This window comes from Macrosteles quadrilineatus, unplaced genomic scaffold (genome assembly GCF_028750875.1).
Source record: "Macrosteles quadrilineatus isolate MER2022 unplaced genomic scaffold, UCM_ALF_1.0 Scaffold_3__2_contigs__length_128488019, whole genome shotgun sequence".
NCBI classification, from domain to species: domain Eukaryota; kingdom Metazoa; phylum Arthropoda; class Insecta; order Hemiptera; family Cicadellidae; genus Macrosteles; species Macrosteles quadrilineatus.
The window spans coordinates 78,851,773-78,879,417 of NW_026542596.1; the positions used below are offsets into that span (position 1 = coordinate 78,851,773).

General features: G+C 33.9%; 1 protein-coding gene across 1 annotated transcript; it reads right to left on the bottom strand.

Moving 5' to 3' along the window:
* Positions 1-7,546: 7,546 nt before the first annotated feature.
* LOC128990955 (mitochondrial intermediate peptidase-like) lies at positions 7,547-27,314 on the bottom strand. Its single transcript, XM_054413631.1, has 12 exons — positions 26,931-27,314; positions 26,363-26,472; positions 23,941-24,093; positions 22,853-23,119; positions 19,260-19,448; positions 18,780-18,921; positions 17,290-17,500; positions 11,690-11,817; positions 10,466-10,687; positions 8,885-8,992; positions 8,473-8,598; positions 7,547-7,871 (listed from the first exon to the last, which is right to left on the bottom strand). The coding sequence occupies exons 1-12, from the start codon at positions 27,081-27,083 to the stop codon at positions 7,593-7,595; spliced, it is 2,088 nt and encodes a 695-aa protein (XP_054269606.1). The 5' UTR covers positions 27,084-27,314; the 3' UTR covers positions 7,547-7,592.
* Between the last annotated feature and the right edge of the window lie 331 nt (positions 27,315-27,645).

Below are 27,645 nucleotides of genomic sequence, written 5' to 3' on the forward strand. Positions count from 1 at the left end.
GTGTAAAGTGCAAAGTAAAAAATCACAACTGCAGTGGGTGATCGTGGATGTTGCTGCGATCTTGGAAGAACTTTCTGATTTCACTGTGATCGTAACAGAGGTTAAACTTACAGATGTAGTTAATTCGCTTTTCCAAAGTGTCATTTTTTGTTTCTACTTACTTACATTTCGACAACGATATCGGTACATTTTTTTCTACTTAGGAAGTAAAACTACAACGTCCAAAACCCCAGATTTGTGAGTTTTCTGTCACATTTCCTCCGAATGTTTGCTAGATATATGTATCGATTATCGATTAGAGATTACGTAATATTTTATAAGAAACCTTTGTTTGGATAAAGGTGGTTTCTTCAAACTGTCATTAATATGTTAACATTAAAAGTTAATTACAAATAAAGCTATTAATGGGACATAACTTTGATTTTCGAAAACTTAAAAAAATTATACCAAGTGAGATTATAATAACTACGGTACTGCACCACATCAAGTGAAAGTTTTTTTGAGAAAACCATAGGGAGTTTTTAAAGCTTTACGTTGTTAACATATATGTTACATGTTTTGTGGCCTGTGTACTTATTTATTTATATATATGCCAACGGATTAACACAAATAATACAGGTTGATTACATGGACAGTTTGAATTGTTCTTAAATACTATAGCTCTTTTCATAAATGTAAACGTTGGTTTATGGTACTGCTACTTTTCCGTAGAACCGGCGGTAGCAGTAAGAATCATTTTTACGTACAAACACATCACTATTTACAACTATATAGTTATCGTTAGTGCTGCACCTTATTTCTTATTAAATTAAATTGATGTCTTACTGTATAGTTTTTGCGTTTTCTGTCTGGACTCCAAAATGTTAGTTTATCCTATGAAAATGATCAAACATTAGTGAAAGATTTTTTTAGCAAACCATAATGATTTTTTAAAGCTTGGCGTTGTTAACGTATAAATGTTTTGTAGACTGTGTATTTATTTACTTATTTATATATTTGCCAAAGGATTTACACCAATTTTACAGTTTGAAAAATCCATTATCATAAAATTTGATGACAATATCAAAACTTTCAAATAATTATTTTGTTTGTAGACTACTTTGCTTTGGTTAAAGCGTAGCAAATCCTTTAATTTAATTCTGTATTTGTGTGTGTATGTCTGTTGGTAACACATTAATGTCTTTATTTCTCAGTGTCTCGTGGAAAAGACTAGATCACCTTTGTTAATGAAAATTTCAACCCGAATAAAGTGTGCAGTAGTGAGGTTGAGGTGGTATTTTCAGTGTGAAAAGTAACTTTTAATTACAGGTCTACCTTAGGGCTATGCCTCATACATCTATAAAGCAAGTCCTTTTATCATTATTGTCGGGACCACGTTAGTTTGCAGTTGGTGGCAGCCAATCACAAGACGAGGCTAGTGCGACGTTGCCACATCACCCATTGACAACACTAATAAAAATATACAAAGCTATATTTTCAAATCAGCTGGTATTGTTAGATTTGGCAACACCACACCGTTCTCATTGGTTCATTGAAAACCATATGGTAAATAGGCTCCTCCCTCAACTGCAAACTTATGTGGTCCCGACAATAGATATAATATATGGACTAACACGATCGGGTGACATTTAATTGCGAAGCATTCGATTTGGCTTTGAAACTGTCAGATATTGTATTTGCGAAGGTTTATATGTATTCCTATACAGTAGTAGTTTTGGCAGCATATCTGGAAAAATGCACACTAAATATGCAAACCAACTCCTGTTCTGAATATAAGGTTTCAGCTTACTACAAAACGGGCAAACAGCTAGTCGATTTATAATAACAGAACATCACCCACGAGGCATTTCAATTACTGTACTTTATTTGACAAAAAGTATAAAACTAAACGAGAAAATATTACTTCATTACGAGGAACTTCTTACATAATAACAAACAACAATAAGAACGAATTGCACAGGTGTCAGCTGTTTGAATTAAAAGCAGCACCGTCTGGGTCAGCGGGTGACGTCATACGAGCGTCTGAGCATGAGACAGAGTTCCAGGCAGTTCCGCGGGAGCGAGCTCGGCGTGGCATGGACATAATGAATAGTAAAAACATTAAGTAATAAAAAATTATAAATGTATTGTTGTGTATAATTATACGTAGTTTTCTTGAACTGCTACAAAACGTGATGCAATAGGTTATAGAGTTATGGAATATATGCCCTAAACAATATCAGCTAGAAAATAATCAGCCTCCTTGAATATCTCCAGTATAACTATACTTTAAAGTTACCTTTTATAAAACGAAATCTATTAACTTAATTCAATTGAGCTTCTTCTACTATCCTTGAATTTCTACTGCACTTAAATAATTATAAACATTCCTTTCAGTTTACTTCTAGATTTTCCTATATCGTACTATACGGATGAATTTACCTAATTTAAGTTGCAATTGTTTATTTAAATAATGCATAAATTATACATGTCAGATTTGGAGATAGGAACTTAAACGACGTACAGTATTGCGTTTTTGATTGTATTACAACATGGTAAGTTTTCTGATTAAGCTGATTAAGTCATGAATTGCAAGCCAGCTTACAAACTGTACGACAATCCTGTTTCATTAGTAAATCTCAAGGTAATTATTCTCTCTGAGACTGTCTGTAATACACGTAGCTGCTCCTTTGCAAGTCTCTAGACAAATTAAATATTGCATCAAAGGCGAGTTCTATTGTTTATACATTTCGACTTCCACCTCACACAAAGTACTAATACAACATCCTACCAACTGCAGTATTCATCAAGCTATATACATAATTATGTTTCAATCAAATTAATTTTTAATTTTCACTACTTCCTAATGTATGGTATAGTGTTAAATGTTTTTTAAGTACTTACATAACAGATTCACAAACGTTAATAATGATTGTTTACGATATATAGTGATATAATCTTAATTTTCTGGTAACCAATTGAGATTTTTCAATTTTTTCTTTTATTTATTATCAATTTGTTTAACCTACACACTTTTTCTGCTCGCCCACATATAATTTTTTTCTAACATGACAAAAGAAACACACAAACCCATAAAATGGAAGTACAGTGATTTAACCGGGTTACTAGGCTAAGTATATGTCATGTATGTGTTAAAATATTATGTACAAGAACAAACCGAGGAAATTAATTGCATAGGAATAACATACATATGCATTACCTCATGCATTTAAACGTTTTCTACATAAACGTTTAAATTTTCTTTATATGTGAGAGTTAGTTAACTATAAATAGGCCTACACTATAAAATCAAGCAAAATTAACTTGCTTTATTAGAATTCCATATCATAAACATCCAGCTTAAAATATCAAATTAAGTTATTTGCAAATCGTAAGCTATCATTTGGATTTATCAATATATCATAAACATTATAGTTCAAATGGTTCAACCTACACCTACACTTTTCTTCCTAATTTACAACAAGTAGAAAGGCGTTTGTATAATTCTTCAGTTTAATTATAAGGCTAATCAAAGGAACCGCTGGACGATCTTAGTTATCGTATTGAATTACTTATTAGGTATTAGCGATACATTTTATACATGAAGGTAGAAGTATTGTGAAATACAGTAGTTGTTGTGATTGGCTTGTAAAACAGATCTATACTAAATCAAATACAACAAACATTACCTTAACTACAAATGTCTTGGGAGTTTGTCACCAGCACAACAGGTTAACCAAACAGACATGTAGCGACGCGCACACAAACTGACTAATCATCAAGATGTTGTGAATCGGTAACCAGCCAGCTGTTAGACGCAGTCAGCTGATCTCATTGTTGTCTGAGCCCTGTCGCAATATTACTGTAGTAACTGAATAGGAAAGGCTGATGGTTTATTATTGCAGTGTCAAAACAATGCATATTAGAGTATATTATTGGCGAATATTTTAAAAATCCATACAATAAAGCATGAAGAATAAGTATAGTGTACAGGTTAGGTCAGATGAATAATTATAAACGTACGGTAAATATATTTCTATGAATTCAGCTTACTCCTTACGAAAACAGTGCAAAGAAATAAATCTTCATAATTAATTGCATTTTTCATTAAACTCCTTTAAAACAATGGCAGAAAATTCAGCTGATTGCGAAAAACGTTGTAAAATAAACAGGATAGAAGAATACGTTTGAAATACATTTGATATTCTTGTGCATCGTCATTATGAAGTTTACAAAAACTAGATGTGTAATTGTTTTGGAAAATATTTATTTTTAGATAACTCTTATACTGCTTTAGAGCTCGCGTTCAAATTTTAAGATTGCTGGTTCGATTCCAAACAAAACCAATAACTGGTCCTAGATGACATGTGTTTATTCTACTGTCTAGTTAAAGGTCAAATTTAGATATTAGCAAGACCAGGGTTCGGATCGCTGTCTTAAAAATAACAATGGCGTGGAAAAGCATGAAAAATAATTTATTTACTATGATATGAAGGACTACTACATATTCTACTGACATATTCTATGATTGGTTGAACTTGTAAACATGATATTTGTGACCTAGTGAGACAACTTGTCCTAAGTAGGTTGAAGTCGTTACCGAAGGTTAGAAATGTTCTGCAGACAACATGGTAAACAAAGTCATTCGTCTACGTGACCCCGTCAGACGTACTGTCAGGGACGTATCGAATATCTGACAAACTACAGTATATACAACCTCCAATCCATGTATACAATCCATTGAATGTCCATTCTTATTTATTTGTAAGTGATAGTACTTCGTGGTTATTTTAAAACACTCTATCTGTTCTACAATTTGTTGATATCGAGTTCATAACAACACAATCTAAGGTTTAGATCATGCCTCGGTTCCAGCTTAAAATAACCACGCTTATTTCTAAAATAAACTTACCCTAAATAGGATTTGTAGGTACTTACCGTATAACATTTCAAACTGAAATAAACATAGTGGTAGTTAATTCACGGAATAGAACCATAACTTTTAATTATTTTTTTCTTTGTAAGCTCAACTTCCTTACAGGTGATAAAAACTTAGAATGTGATAAACACAAACTCTCTTCCTGTCAAGCCAGAGAAAAGACCAAACTCTCAAGGATAAAATATATATTAAATAAGGTTAGTAACTTGTTCATAATTTTTTTGTCATAATTAACTTGGATTCAAATTAACATTGAACATCCATTTAGCAATCCAAACCTACTATGTAATAATGAACCTTGATATCAGACTAGATGGTTTTGGTCTGTTGCAGTTTATCTTGTAGTGATCGTTTGCTATCATGGAAAACGCCTGCATTTGTCTGATGCAATGTGGATACAGCATATACATTGCGTCTACATCGGTCAGGCGTCTCCTGTTGTGATCAATTTATCATTCATCTACACTACATACATCTCATACACTGTTCATGGGGGGGGGAGTAGGTGTATACATTTTTTCTCACAGTTAATTTTTATTATAAATTATCGTAGCAGAGTACTTTTTAACACATATTGCTTATATTTTAGTTTATGCAAGTGAAACCCCTCCTAAAGTGCAGGTTTTATTTGTATTTTGAGAATATTTATGTTAAGTGAGTCAAAAATGGAAGTTAAACTTTTAAGGGGGTTATAATATATATTAATAGACAAGCATGTTTCTTGAAAACCTTTTTTCTTAACTCCTGTGCATCACGGAGAAAATCTACACATACTGTTAGAAAGATATTTGCCTGTAGATGTGCAGAATCTCTTTATAAGTTCAAATAGGCTCAAAAATATGTACAAAAAATGAATTTTAAATAATTAACATGACCCTTATGGGTTGCCATGTTAGAAACAAAATAACAACAAAATAAACAATCAAAACAAATGGAAGAAATTCCAATCACATGTTTTATTTACAGCGTGGGGTGAAAATAGAGAAGTTTGCACAATACATACTTTTGGTCGATTTCTGACCCTGGACTATTTTTTGAGTATCAAAAAAAAGAGTTTTGAGATGTAATTTCTAAAGCGGTACATTTTACTTTGCTGATTAAACATATTGAAAAGTTTCTTTCCTTTTCACAACATCTTACAGAACCACCAGTTGATGGGATTATACATTTAACTATAGAATAATCATTGAGAAAATAATTATAAGATTGACCGACCATATACTCAGTGAAAACACTTGGTGTATATATAATTCTTGGTTTATGATTGAGTACAGCTTACACTTTAATTGAAGAAGGTTTAGAAGCACGACTTGAAATATTTAGGTTTTTCCCTCATGATGAGCTACAAGTGGCCATAAAAGCTTGATCGATAATGAAAGCAGCAGTTTCCACATATTTTTTACAAAGTTAATAAAAATTTTGCCAAAAGCAGAAATGTGATTTTTGCAGTTTTTGACATTTTGTTATAAACTAGCATGAACGAAGTTTAAATGATGAAAACGTACAAATTCTGTCTCTGATCTGAGTCTGTCTGTAAGAGACTCAATTATTTTTAAAAATATTGAAGCCTTTAAATAAAATATAATAGACTGACAGAATTAAGAAAAAATGAATCAGTAAAATAGAAGTTAAATTTGACATTTCAAAAAGGATTTCAACTGAATCAATTCATCCTTTTTCATACTTGGAAGGTTTCTCTATTTACGTCAGTCAATGTTTTACCTTTAGAGACAACTAATAAATGATTCAAAAGCAGAACATTTATCTGGAGTCTGTTGCTATGACGACCAGCAGTGCTTAACTGGCGACGTAGTCTTCTCATGGTAACTGTGCTAATAAAAACAATTTTACTTTTATTTTTTAAATGTTAACCAAAATTGAATGTTTATTAGAATTTATAAATTATATACAACTACTAGTCAAAAAAATTGGAGGCTAGCTAAATATTGGATAAAACCTTTATTTAGAAAATGACTTATAGTGAGCTATAGCAACTGTTATGATTCATCAATCTGGTCAGCAACAAAAAATAAGGTGTTAAATATAATAACACTAGCGCATTCTGTGTCTGGCTTACACAACTACGTTCTTTTTTAATAAAAAATTGGCGACAGCTGGTCCATATAGATGGGATATCTACGTCAGTACCCATTAAGATTGAACAACATTTAATCATTTGGGTGGTACTACAGTATAATGCCACTTAAATTAGGGACTTTTATAACAATTTTTATGTACAAAATGCATAAAAGCGCCAGCAGTCTATGGGTAGAAACCGGCTGTCGCATTTGTGCGTCGCTGGTCCATATGAATGAAAAATATAGTACTATTGTGGTGTGTTAAGTGAAATGGCTTGGTTTGGATTGTAAATTGAAGAATATTATCAGTTTGGGCTATAAGAGAAAACCTATCCCTAATTTGTTTGGTTAACGAAACAATTTTTTAAATGACAGGTTTATGATCAAATGTTTGTTTGAGTCAATAAACAGTTTGGTTAATAAACTTCAAAACCAGCTTCATACTTTGCGTTCATGCTCCAAATGCCAGAAAGACAAAAATTATTTATTGTTTGATTGTTTTACATAAATTTAAAGCATAAAAGCCAAAGGGCAATAACAACAAATCTAGTAAATAACAATTTACAATTTATATACAATAACAAAATCAACTAAATTTACAACGATAGTTTCTGCGAGTCAAGGTCTTGTATGAGCGCATTTGCCAGGTTGGAGGGAGTGACTTCACGTTGTAAGAAGTCTGCTACCAAGGAGTGTGCAGGTTTGCCACCTCCGTGCGCAAGGCAGAGGTGTCGATAGCGCTCACCTTGCGCTCGGCTCAAAGGGTCTTCTTTGAAACTAGACTGCCAGATCCATGAGGCCACAGCGCGACTGAGAAGATAAGCGTAATACTTGGCTCCGTAGCCAACTAGGTGGGAAAACCTCAACTGCCATGCCTGTAATAAAGGAATCTGTTCTTTAAGTATGATCATAGCGTAAACACATGTTTGCACAAGTGTTAGGTATGTCCATGGAATTGATTCCAAGTAATACAACACTCAGATTACCACCCAATATAAATTAATCATTTTATTGTAACGGATTTCTTGCAATAGCCTGTTTTGCTGCTAACATTAACCAGATTGAAAGCACAAGTAATTGTTTGACTGATCTCAAACATCACAGGAAGGAAGGAAACATTCATCCAGTTAGTATATGATTCCAGTGCCACAGAAAATCATAATATTTGAATACTCAATATGGTAAAATACTCACATAAGTAATAAATTTATTGTAAAAATTAGTCTGCTATATGTAAGTAATTATTTATTAAAACAAAACCAATTTAAAATGTCAACGTTCTAACTCGTCAACCTCTGGGTCCAAAAATTGTCAAGTTAGAGAGGTTTTACTGTAAATTTCAAATTTGTTATTTTGGGGAAACAAAAGTAGGTATGGTTAACTAGTCTTAAGCACAAAATGTTGTCTTTTCATGTTTTCTGTGTCCACAATCCACTATTAATTTGCTAGCATCAGTAATGCAGCTTGACGACTTACAGTGGTAGGAACGTAAGGAATGCCAAAGTACTGTGCCTGCACTTCAGCAAGTATCTCTGTAGTATTGCCCTTCAGAGGGTGTGGTCCATGGTACCTCTGGTCCAGTGCTGAGTAGAACACCTGTACCTGTAAAATAGCGATAACAAATATATCATTAATATATTACATAGTTGTCAGAATTCTATAATTCGTTTGAGAATCAAAGCAAGCAAAACTGGGATGGATTAAATTTTAGTTTTGATATTTTGGCTGCTCAGTTACAATGTATTACTACTACTTACTATAGCTATCATGTGAGCCGACTAAAAATTTAAGCAAAAACTATCAAATTTCTTCGACTGTCGTAGACAAAAAAATATATCGAATGAAATTTGAAAATAGTTCACTCAAAGAAGTATAATTTTATTTATACCTGCATTTCCGAAGCAGCGAACAATCGTTTGGACGCACAAAGTCTCTGAAGCATTTCATCTGGCATTGGTTCTTTGGTCATGTAGTGTCGAGCAAAACTCTTCAGCACCTAAAACAGAAAATCTGGTGGTTGTACTGTAATTACAGATGAATAGGCCTTTAAAAAACACCAATATGGGTGTAAAGTGTTTAGTTTGAGCCGTAATGAAGTGATACAACTTCCTCCATATTCTGTCTTTACATACATTTTTTGTATGTATAATTTCCATTTCAAGTTACTATCCTGGTTGGAATGGGTGGACGATGAAGAGTAGGTCAATGGTATTGCACCTTCCAGTAGGGTTTTAGCATGGACAAAAGAATTAAATATAGACTGACAAAGGAAGGTTCCACAATGTGCCCCTAGGGTGTGCTCAATGTTTGTCAATTCGCTGCCGTCGTCTACTCACCGTCTGCTACAAGCACTACCACCTTTGCAAACAAAATGCTACTTACGTATAAGACCCACTATTCAATATGGGTAAAGTAAAAAGTAAACAATTCTGAAATCCCAATTTTAATAAAAAATCCCACACGGAAAAATAAAGGAACAAACTTCTACTCCCCAGATTCCAGGGAATTCTCTAGAAGTTGGCAACCCTGGCTCCAACTACCAACTTGTCATCGCAACGCTTGCTAGCGCTTGATGCTGCAGCGGTGTGCGCCGAAACTACTCGGCACTCCTAGCGGTGGACGCCAGATTATATGCTAACCGCAGCACTGTTGTCATTCATATTTGATTCTATTGTCTATGGTTTTAGTTTCAGAACCTAAATTACTAGAAATCAAAGACTATGTGTAGACAACTGTTTTATTTTATTTATACTTTAGTTCAATTCTTTATATTGCTGGTTTAAATAGTGTTTGAATTGTATATCACGGTTTTTCAAATCAAACATCATAAGATTTGTTAAATTTTTCCCTGTGTGTGGTAATCAACTCTTGCTGAGAAAAATTTTGAAAACATAAAAATGTTTGTCAGAATAGTATGAACGTCTAAAGTTAGCAAGTAAAGTACCATCATTGTTCACATTCAGTTTACCTCCTGGAGATACAAATTTAACAATTAAATGAGTTTTCAATAGAAAACAGAAAAACACACATAAATTCTATATCATATTTGTTTTTAGCTTGACTCTTAGCTTTCTAAGGATGATACAGTAGCCTGATAAACAAACCCTTTGCCCAAACTAAACTTAACTAAAAAATATTTGGATTTATTAATACACATTGATAAGATCATTTGAATACCTACTGGAACCTCAAAAGATAAGAAAAAGGAATAAGAATTAAGAATTTTCAATCTTTGGAGACCTAACTTATTCAATAACAGATAGTTGAGACCCTACTAAAGTTGATTTGTAATGCTTTTTATGTTGATCTAAATTCAAACTGTTTATGTTAGCTTAACATAGCCTACTTGCTACAAGCTCTCAAATGACCTGAGATACTCTGGAGTAAGTCATCTGGTAGGGTATCTGTTAATAAAGTATTATTTGTTTAATACTTTAAAGTATTGACTGACAAAATCAATAACACCTACACGAGGATCAGAGGCGAAGTACTCCATGAGGATGGACGGAACCTCCGCAAAGTCTGTGGAGCACCTGGTGCCAGTAACGTGTTGGTACTCAGTGCGCGCCAGCATGGAGTGCATGGCGTGGCCCATCTCATGGAATAGATTGTCCACCATAGCAGGCGTCAACAGGCTGGGTCCGGACCAACGGGGCGTCGGCAGGTTCAACATTAGGACTACGATGGGGTGCTGCGACAGACAATACTTCATCACTTACACTCGTCACTAGTGGCTTAGGGCAATAATTAGTTTTGGTATTCAATCAAAATACAAATTAAAAAGTCAATAAAGGTAAAACCTTCTTGTGATCACAGAGAAGTAAGATCCAGAGGAAACATTTAATGGTACACTTAAGTGGTGTCTAGTACTAGCCGCTGGTGTCTAGGGCACTTCGTACTGCTCCCCTTGCCATCACGTACTGCAACGCTCACAGTGGAGGATGACCCTGAGTCCTGTGTGATAGGAATTTCCCCACAGTGTTGGCTGTTCAGTCTCTTCCTACCTCATTACAAGTACATTTCTGCCCCGACATACCAGTGCACGGTTGACCCATAAGCTTGTATCCTCTATATCTTACTTCTCTGTGTTGTGAACAAGAATAACAGAAATATTAAGTGTTTACAATTCCTTGGCAGTCAGCACATTCCTTTTATGGGTTTAACCAACCTAACCAACCTAAACTGAGATTGTATTATTTTGACAAGCAGTTTTTTTTTGGAGATAAGTGAAGTTTGAGCTGAGGCAGAATGTAGTGGAACAGCATTCCTAGATCTCAAGCCTAAGGATTTTTATATCCAAGACCAACACTTGTAAATTGGGCTATTTTTGAACGGTTTTGTTTGTTTTCTTTTTTACAAAAAAAAATATTTACCTATGTTTAATTTTCAAATTTTTTCAACACTTCCAATACAAAATAGTACAAAAACCTCAATTTATACAAATGGAGCACTCTAAATAGGCAATTTACGAGGTATGGATGGAAGTAAATTATACAGCATGAAGATGAATGCATCATAGTCAAATCATATGTTATACCCCGCCCATTTCAGCCAGTGTTACTATTGTAGTCTGTTTAGTGTTTAGTCAGGCTACGTTTGTTTCAGTAGACTTTGTTTGGATACCATTCAGAAAACAGTATGTATCACTGAATAGTACACATAGACAAACATTTAATTCTTTCAAGTTAGGTACCTGATATGATCCGTCACTCAGTTTCTTTCCTCCCTGGATGGTGAAGTGACAGTCCTGATTGGGCTTGTTAGCTCTCTCGTAGAAATCACAGTATATGTAGCCCAATAGCCCCTCACTTTCATGTGACACTATAACAAACACAGAGAAAAATAAGCACTTAGGCTACCAACTTTTAACCATGTCATACTAAACACTCTTTTTATACCTCTATATTTCTACCTAGACTATAAAAGGTACATTTTGTCCAACCACTTAACGGTGAAGGAATCCAGAATGGATTATTCCTTAGCTATCATTAGACTGTTAATATACTTTTAATCAAAGGTTGTACACCATTACTGACTAGAAGTTTTTGACTTGCATTGTTTTTTAATTAAACATCATTCAAAATGTTACTTAAGAGAGTCACATGAAAGTCTTGAATGAGCCGAGTTCAAGCCTCTACCCTTTTTTCAAGGCGATCTTTGTATGCAATGTATCTGTTGTTATGACATATGAGTTGATACATAGCCTTCTCTAGTAGTCCTACACAAGGCTGCGTCGAGCGAGAACTGGCATTGTCGCATCTGAGTCTTGGTCTTACTTATTCGTGCTTCTACTACCTTAAATAATTAGTAATGACATTGAAATTGTTACTACAACATGCCAGATAGATGTGTTGTGCCTGAGTGCAAGTGTAATTACGAAAGCTCAATTTTAAAAAAATGAAGAATACATACAGTGTTTTAAGATTCCAAATGATCCACCGCGTAAGCAACAATGGCTTCATGCTATTCCTCGGTCAGATAGGACACTTCAAACAATTCTCGTGTTTGCGTAAAACATTTTCAAGAAGACGACCTAATTTTTGTATAAAAATAAAAGAATACAACAATGATTGGTGTAAATAGATTTTAAGCAAAGATTTTAAATAGATAGATCTTTACAGTTTACACTTTTCAGATATTTCTATAATACTTTCGTTATCTGCTGTGGCTTCCTGGTAAAATTGTTTTTTTCCTTTTTGGTAAATGTGTAATTAGAATTTAGAGTAACAATTATTATTAAAACGATGTTAGATTGTATAATATGGATGGTCTGATAATAACTCGTTCCCCACGCACGGGCTTCGCCTAGCCTATGTGGGGAAGTTCCATTATTATTAAGAATACTGTTTTTGTAATTCTTATTTATCATGGAATAAATGATGGAATAAATGAATAAATAAAAATAATATTTACGCGAGAAGCGAGTTTAAGGTGAGAATACCATACCTACACTATTTCTACATGTAGACTCAATCACACCCAGGTCATTGTGAGTATTGTGACCCATGTGATATTTTTATTTTTAGCGAATTTCCCTATAGGGAAGTAGCTATTACCGTAGGTGGCACGGTAAGAACTAGACCCGGGACCAATTTACTTTTTCATTTTGATGTCCCCAGAGGCCAAAAACACCATTCGTTCAAATTTTTATATATGTATATATATATAGACTTATATATATATATACGTCCGTGAACGCGATAACTTGAGTAATTTTTGTCAGATTTTGATGAAATTTGGTTTAAAGGTGTAAAGCGGGATAAATTTGAATGAGTTCGCAAACCAGCACGATCGGACCATGGGAACGGGGCTTTACGGGGGGTTTTATGGGGTAAAAATTGGTTTTTCTCACTTTTGACCCTCAAAACACAAAATTTCCCGATTTCTCTTTAGACCTTTTTAAAGAGCTTAAAAAAACAAATAATTTAGTATATAAAAGTATTTTTAACCGACTTCCCCACTACCAACAAAAGGAGGAGGTTCTCAATTTGTCTGTGGTGATGTTTTTTTTTTCTATGTATGTTCACCAATTTCTCTGTGATTCTTTTACCGATCAGTGTGGTTCCACCACCAAAATAACCAGGAGAGTTTCTATTTGGTACCTTATATATTATGTTTAAGTATAATATTTGTTTCAGTGAAAAATTCTGAAAACCTTAAATATTCAACATTTATTTTGTTTACATTTGTGCAGATTGTTTACATTTGTGAAGAGAAGGCAATAAATAATGATTAGATTCCTACAGCTGTTAGTTGAAACCATTTAAATGAAGCTACAGACAATTCTTCATGAAACAGTTGCTTCATATTGATCAAAAAACTATTTCTTGCCATGGAGCCTAAATGAATTACATTGAGAAAAATGCATTTTGTTTTGGTTACTATAAAAAAATGTATTTTAACGTTTGACCTGATTTGTGTATACAGTAATTCTGTTTTTAGTATTGAATATTCTGACTTACAAAAACATATATGTTTCAGTGAATAGCTGTATGATATTGACAAATAAAGGTGTAAAAAACATTCGTAAAACAGGTCTAAATATAAATCAAATGCAATTATTCCTTACACGACCTAAGAAGTGTGGCAGTGCATAATCGTCAATTGTCTTAAAAGTGTTAGATATTTTAATTACTAAACATGCATTTGCAGATGTGGAACGTTTATTGATGTTCTCTACCCAGTTACTATATCATATCAATACTATTATGCCTGCTTCGGAAAGTCCTAGAGGAAGATGATTTGCAATTTCGACTAGGCTATATCTTGATCAAACAAAACCACCTACATGGCTTGCACCACTTTTAGCTGAACCAATCTTTCATATACATATTTCATTTGCAGATGTGGAATGTTTATTAATATTCTCTACCCAGTTACTATAACATATCAATACTATAATGCCTGCTTCGGAAAGTCCTAGAGGAAGATGATTTGCAATTTCGACTAGGCTATATCTTGAGCAAACAAAACCCCCTACATGACTTACACCACTTTTAGCTGAACCAATCTTTCATATAATATTTTCCAAAGGTACTATACGAAAGGTACTATGGTGTTAACGACCAATTTTCCACTTTTGAGAGATTTTTTAGTGCTGGTAGCTGAGGAATAACTTTCATATTGTTCCAAAAGGCTTGAGACGTTACTGTATTTCTTTTTATAATGTAGAAGTACACCAATTGCAGGAAACGATGATGTCTGACATTTCAATGTATCTAGAAAAGACAATTAGTTTTTCACTAGGCCTACTGTAATGGAAAACTCTTTCTTTCTTAAGGAATATCTAAAGATGTTTATTTTCATACCCATTGATTATGTTACCTGAACAGGTGACTCAAGCAGTTTTAAAATAATGATTGTTCTGTGGAACTTTTGATTGTGTCAAACAGTTTTGCTTATCAAAAATCCTCAAGTAATTAATATATAAAAAATTATACAGTCACTAAAAATCATGAAATAATTTATTTTTGTAAAAAAATACAACCGACTTCAAACGCTCTAAAAAGAATGAAATAATTTCAATAAAGTAAACTTTTGTATTAGGCAAGCTCACGTATTTCAAGTCGGCGCGGCTCAAACTGCAAATATGATTGAAATCAAATATTGTGTGTGTATTTTGAAAATCAATAAATTTTAGCTGGATAACATAAATAGATAAAAAACATACTGAGCTGTTTTATTTATATATTAAAGGAAATATTTTCTTGTATTTTATGTTTACTTCAGAATAAATGCATTATGAAAATAACACACACAAATGTTCTATATGAATAGGAAAATAATTTAGTTTGATATGGAAAGGTTTGATAGGGAAAGAAGCTAGTTTAGTATTAAAACGTTACTTTTCCAAGTTAGAAACATTTAAATGCGTTATAATCTTTTTAAAGATACTCGTTAATACCACTATAATGCCGATCTCTGATTACGGTAATAAAATAACACTTAACGCATAACTATGAAAAAGACACGCAGATTAACAACTTTAGTTATAGATAGTCACCGGCAATATGGACACCCTCTTTCAATTTTGTATCAAAAATCATCATAGAGTCGCGCCGACTTAAAATACGTGAGCTTGCCTAATACAAAAGTTTACTTTATTGAAATTATTTCATTCTTTTTAGAGCGTTTGAAGTCGGTTGTATTTTTTTACAAAAATAAATTATTATTCGATTATTAGTAACAGAGAAAATTTAAAAAATTGTAAATTTAAAATTCCCATGTTATTCTTATGGAGAATATTGTCAAATGTTGTAGTTTGCTTGTTTATGGATACATTTTGATCAAACTTGGCAAATTTATTTATTTTGTACTAAGCTATCAATATTTTACTCAAAAACACACTTTATTAGTTTCCTTGTAGCAGCAAACCTAGGTACTCGTTAAACCTAATGTTATTAAAATATATTTAACTGAAAATCAATTCAGACAAATGGAAATTCGCTTAGTCGGCAGGTTTGCTGCGGCGGGGGTATTTTTGTATTTATTGCTGCAAAACTATTTGTAATAAACAAAGAATTTTTCTCCCTCTCTCTTTCTCTCTCTCTCTCTCTCTCTCTCTACAGACTATTTCCTAATTTACCTTCGTATCTTAACGATAAACGCTGCTTAACACAACTGAAATAATTAGTGCTTCAATGAAATAAACTGGTGTTTGTTTTTGTTTTAAGTACTAGTCAAAAATATGTACTACACCATCTAACAATGAAAGCATCAGAGTCTGACTCGTCTGAATGTTGATTTGGTTAAAAAATTAAATGAATATTGTGGAAAGCCGTAAGGCCTAGCTTCGGAAATCGTTTACAAAATGGCAAACGTCTTATTTATTTTTTTATTTTTACTTTATATTCCAACGGAAAGCTTCATTTTGATATTGGTAAACATATAAACAAGACTTGCTTACGACTAGTAAAATACAATCTTTAATAGTAAATTTATTGTTTTGCTTAACGAATATTCAAATAAAATAAATTATTCAGTCAGTATGCCTTCAAAAAAGAAAATAAAACTTCAAATTTTGTTGTAGCCAGCTAGACTTATGGTTCCACAATCCTCAGGCAGGCTAAAACTTCATATTCCTACTGTATTTCAAATTGAAAATCATCATATTTGAACAAATTGTTAGATGTTAATCTCTAAAAATGCATTTGCAAAGGGAGTTTTATTTAAAATTATCAAATTGACAAAGAAAATATGCAAAGTCCAGACATTTCCACATTCATTGTACTTACTATACGATAAATACAACCAAATAAAAACATTATATTTGTATTTTTAGTTTTAGACGTATTGTGCTGTTGTATTTTTTCACTAAATAAATATCCTTAACTACCTTGATTCTAATTGTCTATTTTATCATACCCTAAAATCCACTTATATGTCATTTATATACTTTCATTAATTGATACAGAGCAGCGAAAACAGTTATACTCCTATAGCCTAGAGTGTGTGCCGGACCCAGGCGGCGGGTGATTGTGATGTTGCCACTTCGAACATCCTTACTCATATACACATTGTGTATTAGAGATGGCTATGGTTGATATGTCATAAGTTAATATTGGTTAAGAAACAAACATTATAAAAGTTATTTTATTTAGGCAACATTGATGCTTGATCGCATAAAGTTTTACGATTAGATGAACTGACACAGAAATTCATTTAAGGGTTTTAGGTTACCCTTGGCAATAACGTCAAGCCGCTCACAGACTTATAATCTACTCTAGACCCATTAATAATGTGATGTGAACATTAAATAGGTACACAATCGCCATCCAATGTTTGTCACCTCACCTGCCACTTTGTAGACGTCAGAGGCCCAAAGTTCTCCAGGTTGTGTCTCCTCTGTCTGCAGACTGATTCCGTACAGCTGTTGGAACAGAGAGTTAAGACCCTCCATGCAGCCTCCTAGGGAGAAGTACGGAGAGAACTCGCTGCTGTTGGCTTTCAGCCATTTTCGCTTGGCCTGGTTGGTTAGGTAAGGAATGTCCCAGGCCGCAAGTGGCTACAATGATGAGTTAGTTTAATTTTACAGCTTACACTCATCAAGACAACTTACACATTAGGATGAACTAAGAATGTCCCAGGCCGCAAGTGGCTACAATGATGAGTTAGTTTAGTTTTACAACTTACACTCATCAAGACAACTTATACATTAGGATGAACTAAGTCTATGTTATGAGAAAATATTGTAAATTTTAAGGAAAGTAATAAGCCTTAGTAAGCAGTGTTTAAAGTTATAATAGTCTTTGACTTGTGAACTGCAAGGGTTTCATTGAACTAGGAACACAGTCAAAATTCTAACATAGACTAACCAACACAAGTAGACTTTTCATCCCACTGTAAATTTTGAAGCTCGTTTTTCGTGTCTAGATCATGTCCGGTGACACTATTCATTAGTGTCGATGAAATTTTGTTTCTATTATTTTAGGGTTAATTTCATGAAGTGTGCTTTAGTGTTTGGTTATATAACTAGGGGATGAGTTATTGTTTATTATAAGATTGTTTTATTTGGTTAAACAAGGTTTTAAATTACTGAAATAACAAGAAATAATTTGTAAACAAAACACCATCTCAACAGTGCACCGGACAGAACTAACAATAAAATTGTCTTCAGCTATTCTACAAGGATGAGAAATCAACTAAGGGAGTATGTTTTACCTATGCTTCTATTAACCATCACAAGGACTGTAATGGGTAACAAATATACGGATAAAGAAATTCCTTGGTGACTACAGTTAGGAAAACTATTAGGCCTACTATTTTTTTTTTAAGAAATAACACTGTATGCATGAAGTAGCTATAGGCTAGCATGATTTTATTTATTTATTTTTTAAAGAGGCTGGCGCCCTCTTTTAACCTTGCATTTTCCCGTCCACATAGACTACAGATCTGTGTGTGGAACGTATCCAGCAAAGCAAGGAGTGAGCCGGTACAGTACGAAGGTGAACTGCACTGATAAATTTTAGTGGCAGTGACCAGGATCCGAACCCACGACATCGCTGCCTTGGGCCCGAAGTCCGTGACGCTACCAACTGAGCCACCGACTCACCACTGTATATGATACAGCATTGTATTTAAAAATTGTGGTACAGAAAAAATATACAGTAAGAATAGCCAAATCGTTTTGCAAGAGACAACTAACAGAGACTTCCACTGTAGCTTACTGAAAAGTCTTCTTTTTTTTGTTAGAGCAGTGTTTGTGTTGGACAGTGTAAGTAGGCCTATTTCTTTTCCAAGCAAGCATTTGTACTTTCTCATCTTTATGAACAAAACGATCATACCCTCGACTGAGCATAGTTCTCTAGCTTCATCTTGGTCATGTTGTCAAAGTCTTCTTGAGCTCTTGGCCGCAACTGTTCTGTCAATGTGTCTAGGAACTCGGATACCACCTCCGGCTCTTCCACAATACTGGACTTGAGGGCTCTGCAAGTAATAATACACTTAGTTTATGCTAACAATAAATTTACAACTTTTATTTTGCTTTAGAAGAGTCAAAATAAATCAGTATATTTTTTCCTTAAACAACAATTTATGATTTACAGTAAGTCGTTGGAGGCCAGTAAAGGCAATAGCAAGGGATCTGCAAGCCAGACTTTTTACTACAGGCAGATTTTAAAATGTTCACTTTCAGGTCATAGCCAAAATTGGATTGCTTTGGAAAGTATTAATTTTTTAAATGTTAATTGTCTACAGCATTGTACACATTTTATAATTCATTACTGAGAGAAATAGTAAGATAATTTATGAGTTTTGTTTATTACCTGTGAGCAAAGGTAGGAAAGCCGCACACAGAGGCCAAGTTGTAGCGAGATTGCAGCATCTCGGAGAGTCGATAGTCCTGCTGAGCGTCAGGGTACAAGTAGATCTTGTAAGCTGCCTCTCTCGCTCTCTCATCTGGTGAGTCTGCATACAAACCGTTCACTATCACCTTGTCCCCCTCCATCATGAATCTGTAAACACAATAAAACCAAGTGTGTCGAGTAACTATCAATAACACTCTAATCCTTGTAACCAATTGGATTGGCCAGAACATAGAAACCTAGTTATCCAAATACCCACGTCACTGCAAACCTGCAAATTTCCATTGGCCTGAATGGATTCTCACTCACAACCTAACCAATATTTGCATCATTACAAACACAATATCAAAATTAGGGATGGACAGGTCCCGAACTTTCGGGGAATTTTCGGGAGAAAAATATTCCCGATTATCGGGACGGGATTACATTTTATTCGGGAATTTTTCGGGACGTGATTTGGTCCGATCGTCGGCGATTTTGCTGCTTCGCGAGTGACGATGACATCGCTATCGCGAGAGATGTTCACAAACACAATAGTTCCGCCAACGCAGGAAGCGAAGTCATTTCGACGATCGCGCAGTGACCAGTGAATTTTTGAAAGAGTTGTTGCGAACCAGCTGATTGAGTACCTTGAAACTAACAAGTTGTTTGATTGTTGCCAGCATGGTTATCGTAAAGGAAGGTCAGTGGTAACTGCAGCAACAGAGTTTATTGAATCTGTGATCGACTCAGTTGATAAAGGCAAGAAAGTTGTAGGCATATTTATGGACTTGATTAAAGCATTAATCACCTTTGATAGCATTAATCATGGGACTTTATTACATAAATTGAAATTGTTTGGGATTGAAGGGAAAGAATATAATTGGCTTAGTACATATTTATGTAACCGACAACAGTTTGTAGAAATTTTAAATTTAAATAACAATAGATTGCTCAAATACAAATCCACTCTTAAACAGGTAATAAGAGGTGTTCCTCAAGGGTCCATATTAGGACCTTTGTTATTCACATGCTACATAAAAGACATGCCAAAATTACATAATAATTATAGCTTATGTCTTTATGCTGATGACGCTAATCTTCAAATAAATGGGCACTCTATTGAGGAGGTTGAGTTGTCATCATTTTCAAACCTGGCTCTTTTAAATCAGTTTTTCCAAAATAATAGTTTAGTACTAAACTCTGCCAAAACAAATTTCATTGAATTCAAAACTTATCAAAATATTAAAAATATGCTGTCACCTACCATCATTCTAAATTAAACTGAATTAGAGAAGGTGTATGAATCTAAATTTTTAGGATTAACTATAGACAGCAACTTGTCTTGGAACAGCCATGTCAATAATCTAGTTTCTAAATTAAACTCTGGGGTATATGCACTAAGGAGGCTCTCAAAAATTTGTTCAACAGAGACTCTGAAAATAGTGTATTTCGCCTATATTCATTCAAATATCGCCTTTGATCTTTCATTATATGGGGCAACTTCCATTCAAAATTTGAACAAAATACTAAAAATTCAGGAACAATCAATTCAGATTATATTAAAATTAAATTATAATGAATCAGTAAAACTCTTTTTTTCTAAAATTGGTATCATGACTGTATATGCAATGTACATTTATGAAACTATAATTTCTGTGAAAAACCGTCAGGACCAACTTCATTTTGTTGGAGACACTCATAATTATAATACAAGATTCAGGAATAGAATTGGCATTGACAAACATAAACTTGATGAAAAAAAGCCAATGTATATGGGGTCAAAATTTTATAATATGTTACCAAAAGCCATTAAATCTGAGAAAAATATTAATAAATTCAAAAATCAACTAAAAAAATATCTTATTGATTTAACATTATATTCTTTCTCCGAATTCCCATGTAAAAATGATGTGTAAAGAAAGTTTTTAGTTCTGTTTTTCTTTTCATGCATATAACTATATCTTTTGTTTTGACAGCCTTAGTATTAACCAATCTTAGTTATAATGTATCTTAGTATTCATTAATATTGACCCCATTCTATGTACAGAGTACTAATATTAAATAAAGATTTTATTGATTGATTGATTGATACCAACATTCGCGCCGTGACCGCAGAGTCATACTGACGATTGCGCCGTGACCGCGGAGTCATACCGACTATCGCTCCGTGACCAATGAGTCATACCGACGTTCGTGCTGTGACCGCAGATTCATACTGACGATCATGCCGTGATCGAGAGTCATACCGACGATCGCGCCATGACCGCGGAGTCATACCGACGATCACCCCGTGACCGCGAGTCATTTTGACAATCGCAACGTGACTGTGAGTCACAAGTTTCTATAGGTACCTGTAAATTGTTACCCATTTTAGCGAATTTCCCATATAGGGAATAAGCTATTACCGTAGTACTCATGGTAAGACCTGGACCCGGGACCGATTTTTTTTTTCGTTTTTAGGTCCCTAGAGGCCAAAAACACCATCCGTTCAAATTCATATATATATATATATATATATTTATATATAGCCTATATATATATTTATATATATATATATTTATATATATATATATTTATATATATATATATATTTATATATATATGTGTCCGTTAGCGTCATAACTCGCGAAAAAATGATCCGATTTTGATTAAATTTGGTACAAACGTGTAAACCTACGTTTATTCGAACGAGTTCGCGAACCAGCATGATCGGACCATGGGAACGGGGGTTTATGGGGGGTTTTATGGGGTAAAAATGGGTTTTTCCCATTTTTGACAAAAAAAACATCAAATTTTGCAATTTCTTTCTAAACTATTTTGTAGAGCTTAAAAAAACAAATAATTTAGTATATTGAAGCGTTATAATGCGCCTAATGGTTACGGAGAAAATTCCAAAAAATTGCAAATTTAAAATTCCCATGTTATTCTTATCGAGAATAAGTAAACTGTTGTAGTTTGCTTGTTTATTAACATATTTTGCCCAAATTTGGAACATGTTTTTATTTCTTACTAACAATTAACATTTTACATAAAAAACACTTTTACCCTCCCTGTTGCAGCAAACCTAAGTATGTTTTAAACTGATTCTATTTAAATAGGGATAAATGTGATATTTTTAAGGAGACATTTTAATGTAAATCCAATCAGGCAAATGGAAATTCGCTTAGTCTGCAGGTTTGCTGCGGCGGGGGTATTTTTTTGTTTTTACAGATCAGTGCCACAAACGGTAAAAATTGATTTTCTTTTTTGGTAACTATGCAATACTCAAGACTTCATTTTTAGCCATTTATTATAGCTCTTCAATTTTATGCATAGGAAAAAATCCCTTCCGTCCCATCCCAAAAATTGGGAAGGAAATAAAAATCCCGTCCCGTCCCAAACTAAAAATTCAATCCCGTCCATCCCTAATCAAAATACAAAAATCTGTTTATTTCCAGAACTTTGTCTCCCTCCATCATGAATTTAAAACACGTCAAATAAAACCTGATACCTTAAATAACTCTCTAGGCTAATAACACAGTTTTTTAAGAATAAAATTATTTCCTGACAAATAAAACACTTTGAAAACTTACAAGTTACGGATGTCTTTGGGCACGACCTCGGCAGGCACAGCGCGAGGTGTTACAGCACCGGCCATGAACCTCTGCCCCAGCTGTAGAATGTAATCATTGAGTTGCACAACCTCCCTGCGCTGATCTTCAGGCAAGTGGATCCCACACAACTCAAAATCAAACATGAACAGCCGGGCGACATGCTCGTCTATGGCCGTGGTAGGGATCTTGTCACCTCCTTCCACAACCGCCCGCAGTGCTTGGTACAGTGGTTTGTTGGTGTTCAACCTGATAAACAGAATTATAAGAAAAATTTTAGTAAAAACCCAGGACAAAACTTTAACAAATTTATACTTTTTTTATATTTAGGCTTATAAATTGTATCTGGCTGTAAACTGAGTGCTGCATTTTGGAACTGATATATGTTGCAGAACTAGTAATATGGCTCATGAATACTCCACTTTCAATAGTGTACCATATTAAATTGGAGTAATGAGGCCTCTAGTTTAAATTACTCTTGATTGGCAGACCTACTATATATTCTATAATATATTTTCTGGAAGAATAGGGGGTCAGTCTAATGGCAATTACTAAAAATATTTTAACTTTTAATAAAGGAACCTTAAAATGTCGACAATCAAAGCAACATACTAAGAACATAAGAATTTTTAAACCATTTAATGACAAGAAATTATTCAGACCTAGGCTATGCTTCTCTGTAGTAATTTTAGTCATTTAAGCACGGAGCAAATTTTTTTGGGGGGAGGATATAGAATCTGTTTCATCCTGATTGCTGACATGAGATAACTTCCTGGCTATTATATACGATCAATAGTGACCTGAAGTTTAAAGTAGGCTAGGATAAGCATTGACTAATTGTCAAAGGTATAAGTGAAAAGAAGTTCATTTGCTCGGTTCTAAATCTAATAAACCAAGCTAATAAACGGACTGGATGATTTTCTCTGTCTCACAACACCAGCTACTGTGTATCTATAGCTCCAGATTTTTTGACTTTGGTATTGAACTATGATGAACAACATAATTCTCGGTAATTACAGTATCATACATTTGTGTACCGTTGTCATATTGTGTAGCCTAGGCCTACTCACTTCTCGACAACTCCACTGATGGTGATGCAAGCGTCTTCTGCTGCTTGTGCGAAGGTTCCGCGAGGGTGAGCAATGCGAATGAACTCAGCCAAGTCCGCCACCCGACACAAAGAGTCTGACAGCTCGTCAAAGATGCTAACCATCTTACGGGTTCTAATCCAACAAAGTAGGTCTTAGTTTTAAGTGTCCTGGACTATGGTGTTCAGTATCACATTTGTTAATCACAAAGCAAACTATGATATCAATGTAAAATGTGCAAATAGCAATAAACATGTTTGGTTGAGCCCTAACAAGGTTTGCCCTACAAAATATACAGGGTACGGTGACTAAAAATAAAGCAGGTTTTTAATTAATACTTCAATAGGCCTACTTTTGTAAAGGCCTTCTGCCGCTACCAACAATCATCAACTACTTTATAAATGATTTTATAGCTAGAAGAGAAACTCAAACATTTCTTTGTATGTAACATTAAATACTAACCCTTTCCGCGATTATATCGCCGCTACCGCGACATTCACGTCTAACCGTTCCACTCTTATGTCGCAGCCGCCACGACATTTTCAGCATCGCCTTTTTATTAATAAATCCCTTTTATACAAATAGCGTTTGCATGTTTTGAACTTGTGTTGAATACATAACTCAATGTTTCCTCATTCATTTTACATGTCTTTGGTAGCACAAAAAATATTTAAAAATGTTTTAGTCAGCTGTGGAGTAAAGAATAATGAAATGACAATAGTAACAATGACGACAAAAATCTCCATAAAAATCTAAGTTTGAAAATGCATTTTTATTTTTTTTTAATATACCTATCAATCCCTTCTTGTAATGTCTGATTTGAATTGGCAACTAGATAATTAATGTTGATAAAGTGTTTTACAAATCCTAAAAATGTGTTAGAGCCCACCGGTAAAGTTTTTTACAAAACCCCCCAAAAAAATATTTTGTATAGCCTACCACAGTTAATTTTTTTTATTATGACAATACAAAAAATATTTTATGGCTATATGTTTTTGATTTTGTGTTTTACTTGTGCCTACGATTTTAAGCTGAACAAGAATCAAGCCCTCAAGTACAACAAATAAATTATTTTAGTTAGTATGTAGTACACACAAAACCCCAAAACATGTTCTTTTGCATGACGATAAATGCAAGCGCATGGGACAAAAAGGGGTCAACTAATCCGAGTGGAAAGGGTTAAAGACTTAAAGCATCAAAGACATCAAAGTATTATGTAATTGGTTGTAGCCTACTTGAGAGACAAATGTGAGATTGTTTTGTATGGCCTACTTGTTCGATAAAAACTGTTCAAAATGTGGTTTCTATTTTTACAGGCTTATCAAAGATCTTTGGTAGGTTAAGTACCACTTCTTGCTTGCTAACCTTCACCTGATTAAGGCTCAAAATAGATACAGATGTAACAGTGATTAATTAGGGGACATAATTCTATCACGGTATAACTGCAGATTTGATTAAATAACTAATAGCATAAGTTTTTTTTTTCTTCTTCTTTTTGCTATGACGCTAGGCACGAGCCCGGGATTGTTTTAGTGAATTTCCCATATAGGGAATAAGCTATTAGGTACCGTAGTACTCATGGTAAGACCTGGACCCAGGACCGATTTACTTTTTTGTTTTGAGGTCCCTAGTCCCATTTTTGACCCTAAAAACTTAAAATTTAGCATTTTATTTCCATACAATTTTGTAGAGCTTAAAAGAACAAATAATTTAATATATTGAAGCGTTATTATGCACCTAATGGTTACGAAGAAAATTCCAAAAAACTGTAAATTAAAAATTCTCATGTTATTTTTATGGAGAATAAGTAAACTGTTTTAGTTTGCTTGTTTATGAACATATTTTGATGAATTTTGGAAAATACATTTATTTCTTACTGACTATTAACATTTTCATTTTACAAAAAAAATAAAATGTTTACCCTCCCTGTTGCAGCAAACCTAAGTAGGCCTACTCGTTATATTTAATTAGGCTATTTAAATAAGGAATGAATGTGATATTTTTAAAGTTACATTTTAGTGTAAATCCAATCAGGCAAAGGGAAATTGGCTAAGCCTGCAGGTTTGCTGCGGCGGGGGTATTTCACATTACTTAAGGCTAGACCCAGGGGTTGTGGCAATATCACTTCTAGATAAAATCAATCGGTGATTTGGCGGAATTTGAACCCGGGACCTCAGACCCGCCATAAATTTTATTGGGGGAATCTAGGTCCCACGCTCTAACCACTTGACCAACTTGCTCCCCCAGTAATGTAGTATAAATAGAATAATAATAACTTAAAAGTAGGAAAGTCTTTCAACAGTCAAATTCATTTGATTTTTTTTATTTGATTCTTTTTTTACCCTCTACCTAAACAAGCAAATTACAATTAATTTGTCTGAGAAAATTTATGAGGAAAAGTTACCTATTAGGGTTGCAAGTTTCCTCAACAAGTTCATCGGCCTTTGCAATTGCTCTTTCCTTGAGCAAGTAAAATCCTTCATGACTGTGAAGCTCTGGTATGCCAAAAAGTCCCTGTAAAAGATTAGCCTATTAACGGATAACTTATATTAACTTATAAGCGATATACGGTAAGTTACCCCCTTTCATTTACAACTTAAAACACCTTCTATTATTTCTTACTCTGCTCATTGTGATAGGGAAGTTGGTGTAGTTTTCACCAACCCAATGATCAAGAATAGGCCTAGTTAAACATTTTAGCCAGCCTACGTTAAGTTTGGGCTGCATTTTAGTATCTGTCCTACACTCATTCGAATGAATATATCGATTGATATATGCCTATCGATTATTTCATTCGATATTATCAAGTTTGATTAGATAGACACCTAACCTAACTAACCAAATTAAATTATCGATCGAATAACCTATAGCCTATATCGATATTTTTCATTTGAATGAGTACGTAGGATAGATACTAAAGCGCAGCCTAAGTTAGGCCTATTACAAATTTTAAAATACAAATGACAACTTACGGTTCCTTCCTTGGTTAGATTTAGGTTTAATATTCTGCCAGGCCTTGAATTGAAGGCTGTAGCCAAAGGAGTCCACGTACTAACAGAACACCTAGCTAGTAAACTGTTTTGTTTACTTAGACTTGACAAAACACCTAAAAACGGTTGTTTCATTTTATTGCGAGATAAAATCTGAGGACAAAGATAACAAAGGGAATTACATCAATAGAACTTCAATAGCCTAGGACTAACACACGTTATCTAATAATAAATTTGTCCTTAAATGACTGTCCTTGATGATAATGAAAAACTTATATCGCTTAATTTTATTATTCTCATATTTCAATGAGGTTATGTTATGATAATAATCCGAGCAGTAATGCATAATGCAATGTAACACAAACAATGATGCAAAAATACTGCAGTGGTGCATGTGCAGTGAAAAAAATCTTCATGAAGATTACGAGAAATTTAGTTTGAAAATTGTAATTGCTAACAAGGGATAAGCATTGGTTATGTTATCATAGAAATATGAAGATCGGACCCACTTTATTTTGCTTTATAATCTAACGTGGAGTCATTATTATCATTGAGTATAACACCATAATAGTCGATGTTATTATTAAATAAATTATCTATTTAGTATTTATAGAAGTACTTAAGAGTTCAAGTAGTTATGTAAAGGTCTGTTCGAGCGCAGGGTGAGGGTGATATTCCCCAGAGCGGGTTCAGTCTT

Coding starts and splice junctions, on each gene's coding strand:
- LOC128990955 (XM_054413631.1), bottom strand. CDS start 27,083: ATGAAACAACCGTTTTTAGGTGTTTTGTCAAGTCTAAGTAAACAAAAC. Junction 11,818..17,289: donor TGACGTCTACAAAGTGGCAG/GTGAGGTGACAA, acceptor TGTTTGTTATAG/TGTCACATGAAAGTGAGGGG. Junction 8,599..8,884: donor TCGCTGCTTCGGAAATGCAG/GTATAAATAAAA, acceptor GCTATTTTACAG/GTACAGGTGTTCTACTCAGC.